Source organism: Fimicolochytrium jonesii (assembly GCF_025526975.1).
Source record: "Fimicolochytrium jonesii strain JEL569 chromosome Unknown EV422scaffold_1, whole genome shotgun sequence".
Taxonomy (NCBI): Eukaryota; Fungi; Chytridiomycota; class Chytridiomycetes; order Spizellomycetales; family Powellomycetaceae; genus Fimicolochytrium; species Fimicolochytrium jonesii.
This window is the reverse complement of record NW_026515668.1, coordinates 1,606,195-1,619,940: the sequence shown is the minus strand read 5'-3', so window position 1 is coordinate 1,619,940 and position 13,746 is coordinate 1,606,195. Positions and strand designations below refer to the sequence as shown.

Here is a 13,746-nt window from a genome sequence, read left to right as displayed (position 1 = left end):
TCTGGGAATGCGGCCGCGGTTCGATGCAGACTCGGAGTTCGATATTGCGTGTTGTTTCTCGCGTCTTCTTTCTTATCGACACCGCTTGTGGTATAGTAGTAACTAATTAAATAGCTGAAGCGGGACGCGGTGTTGTAACCAAACGCTGTGTTACATGTTACCCCCTGACGCGCACCCCGCGCACCCCAGATCTGACCGCTGTGACGTCGTACCGCATGTATGGGACGTCGACTGGCAGGGACTGAATTCGACACCGAGAAGTCAACTCCGACTGTGCTTTCCTGGCAGAAAAAAAAAGTTGTTCCAAGTCTGAGCTCTGAAATTGAAATTGAGGAATTGTAATGTCAGGGAGGCATGGCCATGCTCATGTCCGTCTGATACCGTTTCGGACGGGGTGCGGTTCTCCCCCAATAACTCCTGGGTGGCGGGGGCTCCCCCGCGCGTCCGTTTCAGACGGTCAATTTGAAGAACGGGGGGGAAAGTGTTTGAGGCTCCTTTGAAAAGGTTTTTTTTTGGACAGAATGTTCTCAGATACAATTATTGGCTCGGCGGTAATTGTTTCTGTTGCTGTGCGCTTTACGTTTGCAAGCTCCGTCTCGCCGTGAGGATGGGGCATGGCTTTCGAAGCAATACACGCATTTCGCAGCATCTGTCTTGGCGTTGATTTCTTACCTGATATTAACGCTGTGCCTGATGCAAGCATTGCTGGGGGGAAGTTCTGGAATTCTGGCGTTGTTGACAACCCTTATGCGCGCAGTACCAACAATTAGTTCTTCGATTCCATCATATTCACCTTCCGAACGCCTCGCCTCCTACAATCTCTAGATCTAGCTGTTCATACTCATTCTATCAGAATGGCACCCAAATCCATCCAACTCCTAACAGGCGCATTCTCACAATCCCTCCTTCCAACCGAACCCGGCACAACTCACCCCATCACCTCCCCGCACTTCCACGGCCACGTCACCGTCAGGGTCAAACGCGCACAAGAAACCAGTTCCAACCCCACCATCAAATCCGACGGCGATGCCTACTTCACCGGGACACGGCGGATGTTCAGTTTCCAGATCCAGGGCCAGTTCGCACGCGAATGGACAGGCGACGAGGTGATGTTTGGGATCGAGTTGGAGAAGCCGATAAAGTTGCCGTTTGGCGCGGATCTGGCGGTGGGGCTTGCGAAGGTGATTGATCCGGGGTTGGAGGTTGCTTTGAGGGGGGAGAGGCCGGTGGCGTTGAGTCCGATGTTGTGTTGTGAGTAATTCCTGTTTTTGCAGACTCCGTGATGAACGACATTGATGTCTGACAGTGTCACTATTTGCCAGCGATGAATGCGTTAAATGTGCGACAAAACGATCCAAGCGTTTCAAAAGACTCGATCGATGCATCCGCGTTCTTGAAAGAACCGACCTTGCTCGGAAGTGGCGATTCAGCCGTAGATCTCTCGCGAGATGGTTCCGGCATCGCCCACAAGCAAAGGGTAACATCCCAAGTCAGAGAATCCTCCGAGCTACTTTCGAGTAGTGGAAAACCACTCACCACATCTGAGCGTCGGGTAAGCATTGCCTCTCCACTTTCCAGTCTGCTATTTCTGGAATCTGAGCCACCCCTCAAACTCCCACAGAAACACTTCCTCCCTCTCCCCGCCCGTCAAAACTTCACCTTCCACCCCACAAAAACCTACACCTTCGACTTCTACAACCGCTACTTCGACCCATCCACATCTGAGATTTGCCTCCCCGGATTCTCCATTGACGCGTCGCGGTATTTGAATGGGCAGCCGCTGCGATTTGTTGCGAGGTCGAGATGTGGGACCGCGACGTTTTTTGTGATTGAGTTTCGGTGACGGGTTCGGATTTGATGGGGGTGTGCGGGTTGGAGTGGAGGTGGTTGGGCGAGACTTCCGTGCGCCTATGTATATATAGAATTCATCGGTTCCGCTGTAAATACGTACATACCTTGCATTTTGGATCTGCTACGAAGTTCAACTTGCAGGGTGTCGCTGTCTCCAACGATATGCGGTCGATGGGGCAGAGGCGTTGAGACTGACAGGTCATTTTTCCTTTTGGAAGTGTTAGCACTTTGAACAGCTACATTCACTTCTACGTAGACTGTTCTTCTCGAAATATCCAAGGGCTTGCCAAAAGGTGTGGCCCAGTTGCAGTCGCAGACAAATTGCACAGCTCCTTTCTCGCATTCCAACGACACTCCGAGCAGATGTTAGTATGCGCAACTCCCAAAACTCCCGCGAACATCAAACACCACCACCGACACTGGCTTACGTTTGCACTTCCGCCCAACTCCGACATCTCGAGCGTTGGTGGCATCGGCTCGTCGGAGGAGGCCTCAGAAAACCGTCGTCCGAGTCTCGACTCCCCGCGGAGAGGATCCTCCGAAATCCGCTATGCGGCGTCTATATCTAGAGCCGGGCCCCCGGGGTATGATCAAGCGAGCGGCGAATCATGGACCCAAATCCACAGTTGGCACGCACTGCGCAAAACTAACCAAAACGCGTCGCCGTCAATTGAACCCCGACGTGACCTCAATTTTGAAAGGGCATCATCACACGACCCGCCGTCAAGTCGAAACCGTAACCGTTGGCCGTTTTGGTTTCCATTTTTTTTCTCTCCCTCATTTGTCCTAATACCCTTTGATGCGCACCTCCTGACCTTGAGATGGCTCACACCCAGCTGTACCACCAACCCACGACACACGGAAAGCAGATACGCATCAAATCATCTAATTATGTCTCAAACCACTCAAGTTACATTACAACGATACGACAGAGGTCAAGTTAACTTGAATCCACCTCCGACGATGAAGTGCAGGAACAAGTCCAATCATAACAAAAGAAGGGTGGTAAAGGAAAGAAAGGGGGCCTCTAATATATCTACATGTGTGCAGGGAAGCGGGGCTATGTGAGAAGGTACACGTGCGTTTCTATGTGATGAAATTATGGTGAGACGGGCGGGTTCTATGTAAAGAGCTACCATGCACCTCTTGGGGAGAGAGGAGTATGGGTGTGTGCCAATGTGGCAATGGTCCAACGCCGAAAGAGGGAATGAAGAATGTTACGCCGTTCGGGTGAAAAAAGTCTGAGAGAAAAGGAGTCCAATAGTATACGGGGCCGGCTTGGGTCCGCGATGTCCCTTCGGTGTCGTGATAAGGAAAGAAACGAGAGATTTGGGTCTCGTTTACATGAGTCCGTTTTCCAGCAATTTCCTGGCGATGATCTCATCGGGTCTAAGAAAGCAAGAATCCGGTTAGCCCCCAGTACCGAAAATGAACCACTGCTGGCATTCAAATCTCACCTTTCCCTCGGCTCCAAGACCAAACTCTTATCATAAAGATCCGAGTCATCAACCTCCACCATCATGTTGCTCCTCAACCACGTCTGCAGCTCCGGCACAGGCATCAACACATACGGCGCATTCTGATACTGCTGAATCTCCTGAATAACCCCGGCGGTCTTCATCCGCTTGAAGAAATTGATCAGGTGCGCATTATGGTCGCGCAACATGTCCGAGTTGCCGTCCTCGATGAAGGTCAGGTCGGTGAGGTAGAACCCGAGGAAAGGCACGCAGGGAGGGTTGACGGAGTGCAGGGTTTCGCGGTAGGCGGAGAAATTCTTGAGGGGGGTCATGGTGGCGCGGAGGGCTTCGAACATGTTGCGGATGCGGGCGGAGAGGAGCTCGCGGGTGCGGTTGAGGCGGTGGACGGGGGCGGAGTTGAGGCCGGCTAGGATCGACATAAGTGTGTTGAAGTTGTTCAGGGCACGGCATCGCTGCGTGATGGGGAAGGTAGGAGGTGTGTTCAGTAACCTGCTATGCGCGACATGTCTTCCAGTAATGTAACGGAACTCACGTCAGCAACAAGAATGAATTGCTTGAAAATTGCAGCCCGCTTCTTCAGGTCCTTCTCGCTCAGGATAGTCGCAGCGACCCAACCCGTAATCTATAACGAACGGAAGGAAAAGATAATCAGTAGCAGCTCAAAGATGATCCGCATCTCCAGATCAGAGCATTTGCTTTGCTTACCTGATTGGACATGTTGATGAGGGCTTTGACATTGACGGCAGCATTCCCATCCTTCTCGCTCCAAGCCCTATTGAGGAACTCTCCCGGCTCAAGCTTATTATACTGCTTCGCCTCCATAATCGTCAACTGCCTCGCAACTTCGGTAGCATCCAAATCCAGGAACTTGATCTTCTTCAAGTTGCGCGGAACGACAGGGACGGGGTACTCCCTATTGGGGTTGAGAATCATCCGCCTCGCGCTCGATTCCCCACTCTCCTTCTTCTCAATAGACTTGATCAACTGCTTGCCCGCAGCTTCCATAAACGGCATCACATCCGTCTGCGCAAACTGCTTCAGCTCCACCATCGCTTGACGATCAACAGGGTCCTCGAAACTAGCATGGTTGTCGATCCAGTTCCTAGCGACGTTGAAGACACGGATGCGGATGGGTGTGCGTTTCTTTTCAAGCCATAGGTCGCGCTCGGGGACGGTCAGCTCGGAGGGTGCTTCCATGCTGAACCGCCGCTTCAGCAACTGGATGAAGGTGACGGAATCGGTGAATGAGCGGTAGGTGAGCAGGAAGGTGCTCAGGACTTCGGGGTCCAGCCCGTCGTGCAGGGTTAGCCGCTCGATGAGGGCGTCCAGCGTAGCACCGCGGAGTTTGCCGTCGGGGCTGAAGGAGACGTCGCGCTCGCTGTAGTCGTATTGCAGGAACCAAGGCTTTGCCGGGTCTTCGGTCTTACCCGAATGTACAGACGCGCGCGAGCCTTGTGCGGAGCCCATGTTGGGGTCGCTGTGCAAGGATACCCGGTTCTGGTTCATGAAGTGAAGGCCGCCGTCGCTGGAGTCGCTGCTCTTGCTGGCGCGGTCGCTCGTGACCCCGTGGGCCCGAGTTGATCTTGCCGGTGACATCTGATGGACAGGAATGAGAGGTGTGGACGCAGATCGGGCGAAGAACGACCTTCCGGGTTCTCCGCTTTCGTCAATGGGGAGAGGGGTGCTCGGGGCGGACTCGGACCCTTGTGCAGGGATTGGCGAGCCGTCCTCGGGTATGGCGTTGTTCAAGATGGACAAGCTCATTGCGCGTCTCGGTTGAAGAGAACCGTTCCCGTCGTTGGAGGAGGCCGAGGAGGTACGATGCCGCGTGAACTTGTCGATGTACTGCACCAGACTCGCTTGCTCAGCGTTCTCACGCTCGGCCACCAGGAACTTGGTGGAAATCAGCATGTCCTTGACGGCCTTCTCGAGAAGACCGGCAGACAGCAGAACCTGTTCCATGGCATTGATCGGCGCCAAAGGCTGCGTGCTGACTTGCGTGGCAGTGACCAGGCCGGTGACCGAGTTGTACAGATTCAGGCGATTGACCTTGAACTCCAACGTAAGGTCCTCAGAGACCGAGTCCAATGGGATTTCATCCACCAACGCAAGCAGGTTACCAACTTCCATGACGGTGACCTTAACCTGCTTGATGATGGTTGCCGTTTCGATGCTTCCTTGACGTACGTGCCTCGCAACCTCGGTGAGCATTTTGAAGATCGATCGGGTATAGTTCTCCAGACATGTTACAAGCTCGGGGTTCGTTTGTTGAGTCAGAAGCTGCTGCTCAGCGACAGCTGCCAGGCCGGTATCGGAACCCATGCTGTCACGGCTTTGATTGGAGGCGAGCTGCCCAAGACCTGGGCCAAGTTCGCCGTCGGTAACTGACGGCGGCGGAGCGGTATTTGACGAGCTTCCCGACGAATGTATTGCAGCAGCCTCGCCATTGGTCAGTGGTTGCACCTCGACACCAGCCTCTTGCGCAGCCGCGACAAATTGGCGTACGGAAACCAGTACTTCATTGGTTGCTTGTTGTAAGCTCACAACCGAGTCTGGTGGTGGCCACACACCAGACGCTTCTTTCGCATGCAGGACCAGTTTTGAGAGCGAGCTCATGATCTGCCTATGATGGACTTTGACCATCTTGTGCGAGGCGACAGAAGGAGCGTCCTTCCGTGCTGTGCCCGATGCGTAGAGCATGATGCGAATCGACTCGACGATAAGAGACGACTGAGACACGAAGCCTTCCTTTTTGCCATGTTTTGCGTACTGGTTGAGTTGATGGATGCGAGAGATGATGTCGTTGGCCAGCTTTGCCCATGTCAGGTTAGGTGAGCTGACGGCTTCGTCGGTCGGTAATATTGGCGGTAGCATGTTCAAGATTGAAGAATGGCTTCCCATGGAAGATCTCTCTGAGTTAACAGACGCGTTGCTCGGTTTGCGTTGCGGCGACGGGACCAGGTTGCCCGTCTCCGTGTCAATATCTTCCAATGTCCAGGTCGTCTCATCGGTCACCATATTGTAATAATATGGGCGTCGTTCGAGCGTCACTTTCATTCCCCAGTTGGGTGGAAGGCCTTGTGATGCCCGATTGGCAGTGGTACTGGTCGGTGATGTTGAGGCGGTGGACGGCCGAGACGAGGACTGATCTGACCGCGAGAGGATAGAGGATTGACGAGAGAAGGAGAAGCTGCCGCGCGATGATGTAGGGGTGAGCAGACCACCGGGAGACGAAGGGACAGATGACCGAGTAGTCGCCGAGTCCGGCGCTAGGTCACCCTCGGTTTCAGGACGAGTCCATCGAGTCTCCTTTGTGTAGTGATTGTAGTACATCGGGCCCCCAGCCTCTGCATCGTACACAATCCAGCCAGGCGGAAGATCCAAGGCGTTGGTCGCCGCGCCAAAGTAGTCAGCAGCGTTTCCATTCGACTCGGTCGCCGGTGCAAATGTAGTGGGCGTATCTTGTGTGGTTGCTCCAGTATCGCGGTTAAAATAGTAGATGTTTCCCAGGTGTCCAATCTGCCGAACCCATACGCTACCCTATATGCATAGCCCAGAATTGAGTACATGTCGAGCCAAACGTGTAGGTTTATGAAAGACGCCGTCCTTCGATTCCTCACCTGAACTTGATCGGCTGTTGGTGCATCTTTCAACGTCTCTGGTTCACCCACGTAATTCGAAGGGAACCAGCCACGTTCGCCATAAAGCAGACCATCCCACCATCCGCTGTCCAGTTGTGTAAGCACCTGAATAATATCTCCCTTTCTGAAGGAGAGCCCAGAGTCTTCCGACCCAGCATAGTCGTACAGTGCACGGACTACCTTTATCGCCATTGTAAGAAACAATCGGCGCTCCGTTGGAAAACTTAATTCCTATCGACCGTCCGAACTGAAGCTCGCCCCTGATCAATATTCCACCCCCCACTAGCTCTCAAGCGCCTTTTGGGCAGCTGTTCGATTTTGGAGGCCACACTGTGCGTTCTTCCGTGGCTGAACTCTCTCGAATGGTCCAGAGGAGACTTGCGGCTGAGCGAAAGTAGGAGTCGCCCGAATTTCGAAGTCGGTGTATGAAGAGCCACTTCACACTTCTAATGCCCCTTTGGAACACTTTCCTCCCTGTTCTGGGCGACGGCTGAGTAAAAACCAAAGCGTGCAGCGAGTGGTGTTATTGCCTGAGGGGAAGACGTCCGTTCGTCCTATTGAGGTTTGCGGCTTGCCCTGCGTTTATTGAGCCCTGAATTGGGTGGTTGTGCAAGTTGTGTTGTGCGCGAATGGGGCGTTGGTTCCCAATCTTGGCCGATCTCCTTGTTGTCACTAGATGCCCTTTCTTTAACAACGCCCTAATCAAATGGTTCGACACGCCTGCCTTTCTTGCCATTGCCAAAAAGATCCAATCGCGCAATATTAATTAGCATCATATATGCTTAAGAGGAGTTAAGATTAAGGTCAACTTCCCGCTAATGGCACTGGATATTACCTCTACAACCCAATTGCCCGGGATCCCTTCATGACCCGTGTTGCAACCTGTCAGTTTTTTTCCCACGTTCTGCAAAAAACTAATGCCGAAGTTTGCCTCCGGATGCTGTAAAGATATAGCGAGTAGCTTCGCATCTCGCTGACCGGGGGAAGGCGACCGGCGATCGAGGTCGTGAGCAAGGAGATCGGAGTAAAGCACACGAAAACTATGGAACAATTCCGGGCGACATGCGCATGAGGATGAAGGCGAGGGCGTTGTGAGCAGTATGTGTTTCTGCACGTCGCGATGCAAGGCGAAGAAGCCCCGGAACACTTATTGTTGAAGCATGCGCAGCGTGGGTCCACATGAGGAGACGGAAGTACACTCTGCCGGGCGTATGAGCGTTGGGCCTTGCGGTGTAAGGGTGTGGTCAGCTCGTTTTACATATGTTGTACATACAGTTACAGTCAAGTCTCAGTTGACGGAAAGGGTTTGGCCTTTCCGCCAACTGAATTTTCTGCCAACTGAACAGAGAGCGTGACTAGAAGTGGGTAACTCGCGTTAGAATTGGGTAGCTCGGGAGAACGGTCGTTCTCTTCATCCTCACTGCCAAGATCCTTCGCAATTGCCAAACTTTTTGCCACAGAATGCAATGGCACTGTTGCCCTCTGCTACTAGAAGAGCTATGACCACTGCCGGCACGGCCAGGCGTGATTGTTAGCTTGACTTTTGGTGGGGGTGGCATGGGGCCATTGTTTTTTGGAAATGGCAGAAGGTTTCAGCGCACCGGGTGGCCCGTGGCTCCCTCCATCTCTCCTTGTCATAAAAAGGGATTGCAACTGTACAGAGAGAACCTATGCCCAAATTTCCAAAGCTGAACAGAGGTCCTGGGTGGTGAGAACTTCCGTGACAAAAAGGTATATTGACAGCAGAAGAATACCGCTAAATGGGAGTGGGAAAAGGCGGTATTTTGGACAGGGGTATTATGTTGGGTCCTCCTTGGCGGATTCTGGTGACGGTACTGGGAGCCACGCCAAGATTGCGGGCTAGGGTTGAGGGGTTGACACCATTTTCAAGTTGCTGAAGCACTTCACGCTGTTGACTGAGTGGCAGAAGGACTCTGGGTTTCTTATTGCGCTTTTTCGGAGTTCGGGAGGGCAACATGCCTGTGAAATGCTTTGAGATGGTGAAGGTTTCGAAGGCTCTACGGCGCGGCTCTTTTGGGCGTGGCTGTATAGGCTGCCTCTTCCGTCAACTAAAATTTCCTTCAACTGAATTTCCGTCAACTGAGACTTGACTGTAGTACTTCGTTCACCGTTTGACGCGAAGCGCATGACATTCCTCCAGCTTCAACATGCTCCCCTCCGGCTAACGACCACTTCAGACCGCATACAGTACGTATAGAAAGTTTGTGTAGAAGTAGCTGCCCGTACCTACTATGTATCAGCCGCACGAGACCTATACACCAGATAGTTGCAGTTCTGAAATGCAGAGTCTTGAGATCGCCGCTCCCACCGCAATGACGTCGAATACCTTAATTGCTGCAAGGTCGAACTTTACACGCAAGCTTAACCTTACTGCTTATCGGAATCCTCTCCGACGTCCGACAACTTACAAGGGCTTTCGACCTCCGCATAAACATGGGTGCAAACTTCGGGAAAGCTGCTGTCTTCCGGAGTGTCTTATTCTTAAAGCTATCAAGGCTTCGTTGAAAAACGAAATTCCCACGCCTCCAACATGCATGTCAAACTAACACGGGGGAAGCGATGTGAGGGTGACGACGACAAGAAGGATGCGCATCAGACCGTCTATGTCAACATGCCGGTGCCTGCCGCATCCTTGCTGGACGAGCATGGTGCACCGCGGCAGAACTTCCCGACGAACGCGGTGTATACATCGAAATACACCGCTGTGACTTTTCTGCCCAAGACTCTTTTCGAGCAGTTCCGGTATGTAGCCGAGAATGGGATGAGAGCTGTGGATGCTGTTTGTTCCGTGTACGCATGTAAAAGATATGATTATTGATTCTTTTTTTGGCATGAATTTCTTCGTATTCCAGCCGTGTCGCCAATCTGTATTTCCTCGGGCTCACCATCCTTCAGTTCTTCCCAAAATACACTACCATGAACCCATTCGTCTCTGCGCTCCCGCTGGTGGTCATTGTTGGGTTGACGATAGTCAAAGATGGATTTGAGGATTGGAAGCGACATCAAAGCGATGCAGAGATGAACGCCACGGAAGCTTGTTGCCTTCGAGGCAGCGGATGGCGAAATTCGAACGAACCGTTCTTTCATCGGCGGCAAAAGTCGAAAAAGTTTTTGGAAACCAGGAGAAAAAGTGGCCGAATATCACCTTCCGGGCCGTCGTTGAATGGGATCAACCGTCAGCACAAACTAGGATCGACTGACGGGACTGCGGATAACAGTATCGAAAAGGCTGAAGAGGGAACTCATGTGGATGGAAAGCCTGCCCCTCCTCCAGGAACGCTGAACTGGGCAGGCACGCCATGGTCGGATATTGAGACGGGCGATCTCATTTTGTTGAAAAACGACACCGCCATACCCGCGGACGTCTTGATCCTGGCTACATCCGAGCCAGAAGGGCTGTGCTATGTGGAAACCAAGAATTTGGATGGAGAGACGAACCTCAAGATCCGGCAAGGTGTTCCATATACCTCACAATACCTGGATTCCGAGGATCTCGAAACTCTGGGGAATCTGCGATGCATAGTGACGTGCGAGAAGCCCAACAACAGCCTCTATACGTTTACGGGGACGCTGGCCGTGCTCAAAGACGATAGTGCTAAAGGTTAGACGCATTCCGCTCGAAGGAGCACAGTTCTTCCCCTACCGAAAGCTAATTTCACGATTGTCCCGTCAGACAGCTCACCGCTATTGGTCCCGCTATCAATCATGAACGTCCTCCTTCGTGGATGCTATCTCCGAAATACTGAGTGGGCCGTTGGACTGGTGTTGCAAACCGGGGCATCAACAAAGATCCGGCAAAATTCTGGGAAGACTCCTATGAAACGGTCAAACACAGAGGGGAAAATGAACACGCAGGTGTTGGTGAACCTCGGTGTTCTGTTCCTGCTCTGCCTCACTACATGCATAGTGAATCCGCTTTGGGAACGATCTTGGTCGGAAAAATCGCCTCTGTGGCTGGACTGGACCTATATTCACTTTGTGGGCCTCGCGGAGGCTGCTTTTGACGCATTCTGGTACGTGAGTCAAACCTTCAGCACGTACTTTGTGGAATTCAATTCTTACCCTCCGACTCTGGATTTGCGTCAACAGGAATAGCATTATCATCTATCAAAATGTCGTTCCGCTTTCCTTGTATATAACCATCGAAATTGTAAAAACAGCGCAGGTCAGTGTTTTTGAGTCAGCTACGCGTTGATATCATCTGTTAAAATCCCGTCTGACATCCACGAATTCTTCAGGCATATTTCATTTACGAGGACATGGACATGTTCTATCCGCCCACGCATCGCTGCATACCCCGCAGCTGGGCGATCGCGGACGATCTCGGGCAAATCGATTACGTGTTTTCCGACAAAACCGGAACGCTCACCCGAAACATCATGGAGTTTAAAAAATTCAGCGTGTCTGGCGTAGTGTACGGTGAAGGGATCGGGCAGGTGGAGCAGGGAGATGGTGGGGAGATGTGTGTAGTCGATGTGGATAACAATGGGAAAGCTGCGAAGCCGGCGTTTTGGGATTCCCTCTTGGGCCTTCATATGTCGATGCCGGATACCACTCAGTATGCTGCGATTGGAGAGCTGTTCACCGCTCTGGCCATCTGTCATTCGGTCCTGGTGTCCAAAGATGACAACGGTGACCCAGTGTATAAGGCGTCCTCTCCAGACGAAGCTGCCCTGGTGGACGCTGCACGGCTCGCAGGATACACATTTGTCGGCCGCGACAACACGACCATGACGGTCCGCCTGCCCGACGGCTCCATGAAAAAGTACGAGTTGATGAATGTGCTGGAATTCAACTCTACGAGAAAGCGGATGAGCGTCATTGTGCGGACGCCGGAGAAGCAGCTGTGGCTCATTTGCAAAGGGGCCGACTCTGTTATCTGGCCGAGATTGACCGACGGACAGGAGACGGTGAAGGCGGTGACGGAGAAGCATTTGGAGTACTTTGCTGAAGAAGGTATGAGTAGGATCATCTCGACGGATACCTTTTTCTTGAAGTTCGCGAGCCGTAATCTCATGGTCTTTTCTCAGGCTTGCGAACCCTCTCCGTTGCTGGAACTATCCTTGCTGAAGAGGCCTACCTCAAATGGATGGAAGCTTATCAAGCTGCCACCGTTGCGTTGGACAACCGTGAATCACGGACTGACGCAGTGACTGAAGAAATCGAGCGCAATATGCAACTGATCGGAGCGACAGCGATTGAGGACAAGCTGCAAGATGGCGTTCCGGAATGCATAGCCACTTTGATGAGCGCGGGGATCAAAGTGTGGGTACTGACAGGTACAGAATCAGATAAAAGATGTATGATTGGACAGACATCAGACGCTAAAGTTACGATGAATTGCGCAGGGGACAAGCTGGAGACTGCTATCAACATCGGCCTATCATGCAATTTGCTGACACGGGATATGCACCTTATCCTCGTGCGCGGGGAAGATGGAGACCAGGGCGAAGGCGCCGTAGATGCTGTCACATCGCAGCTGGAGCATGCACTGCAGAACTTTTTCCAACAGCAACATTCACGAACAGCGACGCAACCACAGTTCCAGAAAAATCTGGGCGCAGACCTTGAAGAAGGTGGACATATATCCGGTAGCCAAAAGCTCAACGTGACAGACCCGAAGGCGCAACCAGGCGGGACAGGGAACCCGCCAGCAGCAGAGGGCGAGTCGTACGGACTCGTCATTGACGGAGCAGCTCTTTTATCAACGCTTCACAACGAGAAGGCGCGCACTCTACTCCTAAAGCTGGCAACTCTATGTTCATCGGTCATTTGCTGTCGGGTCTCTCCCCTGCAAAAAGCACAGATCGTCAATTTGGTCAAGACCAACCAGAAAGCTATGTGTCTTGCTATCGGCGACGGAGCGAATGATGTCAGCATGATCCAGGCAGCCCACATTGGCATCGGAATTGCGGGCGAGGAAGGCCTTCAAGCTGCCATGGCATCTGACTATGCCATCGCGCAATTCAGGTTCCTGAGCAAGCTGCTGCTGGTACATGGGCGGTGGTCGTATCGTCGAACGGCGGACATGATCCTGTGTTTCTTCTTCAAAAACATCATATGGGTGATGGTCCTGTTTTGGTATCAGATCTACTGTGGGTTCTCGGCGCAGGCGATATACGACTCCACGTATACTTTGCTGTATAACGTGGTTTTTACCGCCCTACCCGTCATCACCCTCGGTGTGTTCGACCAAGATATCTTAGCCAAATACGCTCTGGTAGTTCCACCCGTGTACCAAAGCGCTCGTCAATGGACGTTTTCCTATTGGCGGTTCGTCGGCTACATGCTTGACGCGTTCTATCAATCTTTGATCATCATCTTCATGGTCAAAGGAGGCATGGACAGCGATGCATCTATGTGGAAGAGCGGCAGAGCTTCGGATCTTATGGTGATGGGGACCACAGCGGCCATCACAGCTGTCATCAACGCAAACTTGGTGGTGGTCGTGAACACCAACTCGTTCAGTTGGATAACGTGGCTCGCATACAGCATTTCGGAAGCTATCGTTGTCGCTTGGACGCTGCTATACTCCTTCTTCCCGGGTTCCACATTGTGGGGTATTATTGGCGAGCTCGTATCGACGGCATCGTTTTGGCTCACCTTCGCTCTGATCACGGTCCTATGTCAGCTGCCAAAGTTGGCCATCAAGTATGGATGGAGAATACTCTGGCCTACCGACACCGAGTTGGTACAGGAAATCCAACATATGGGACTGGACGATGTGTTCGAGTCTGAAACGCTACCGAACCGGC

At 52.5% G+C, this 13,746-nt stretch overlaps 3 protein-coding genes across 3 annotated transcripts; 2 read left to right on the top strand and 1 right to left on the bottom strand.

Moving 5' to 3' along the window:
- Positions 1-929: 929 nt before the first annotated feature.
- On the top strand, positions 930-2,127 carry EV422DRAFT_593869 (uncharacterized protein; the record flags this gene model as incomplete). Its single annotated transcript, XM_053073574.1, has 2 exons — positions 930-1,246; positions 1,477-2,127. Coding segments are annotated over 2 exons (684 nt in total), but the record flags the coding sequence as incomplete, so codon positions are not given.
- Positions 2,128-3,191: 1,064 nt separating this feature from the next.
- On the bottom strand, positions 3,192-7,162 carry EV422DRAFT_563152 (ras guanine nucleotide exchange factor domain-containing protein; the record flags this gene model as incomplete). The annotated part of the gene is made up of 5 exons (XM_053072031.1): positions 3,192-3,240; positions 3,309-3,781; positions 3,862-3,951; positions 4,035-6,869; positions 6,950-7,162. The coding sequence occupies 5 exons, from the start codon at positions 7,160-7,162 to the stop codon at positions 3,192-3,194; spliced, it is 3,660 nt and encodes a 1,219-aa protein (XP_052930319.1).
- A 2,440-nt stretch (positions 7,163-9,602) lies between these two features.
- Positions 9,603-13,688, top strand: EV422DRAFT_490584 (uncharacterized protein; the record flags this gene model as incomplete). Its single annotated transcript, XM_053067473.1, has 7 exons — positions 9,603-9,733; positions 9,844-10,592; positions 10,665-11,004; positions 11,081-11,156; positions 11,230-11,947; positions 12,022-12,270; positions 12,340-13,688. Coding segments are annotated over 7 exons (3,612 nt in total), but the record flags the coding sequence as incomplete, so codon positions are not given.
- Between the last annotated feature and the right edge of the window lie 58 nt (positions 13,689-13,746).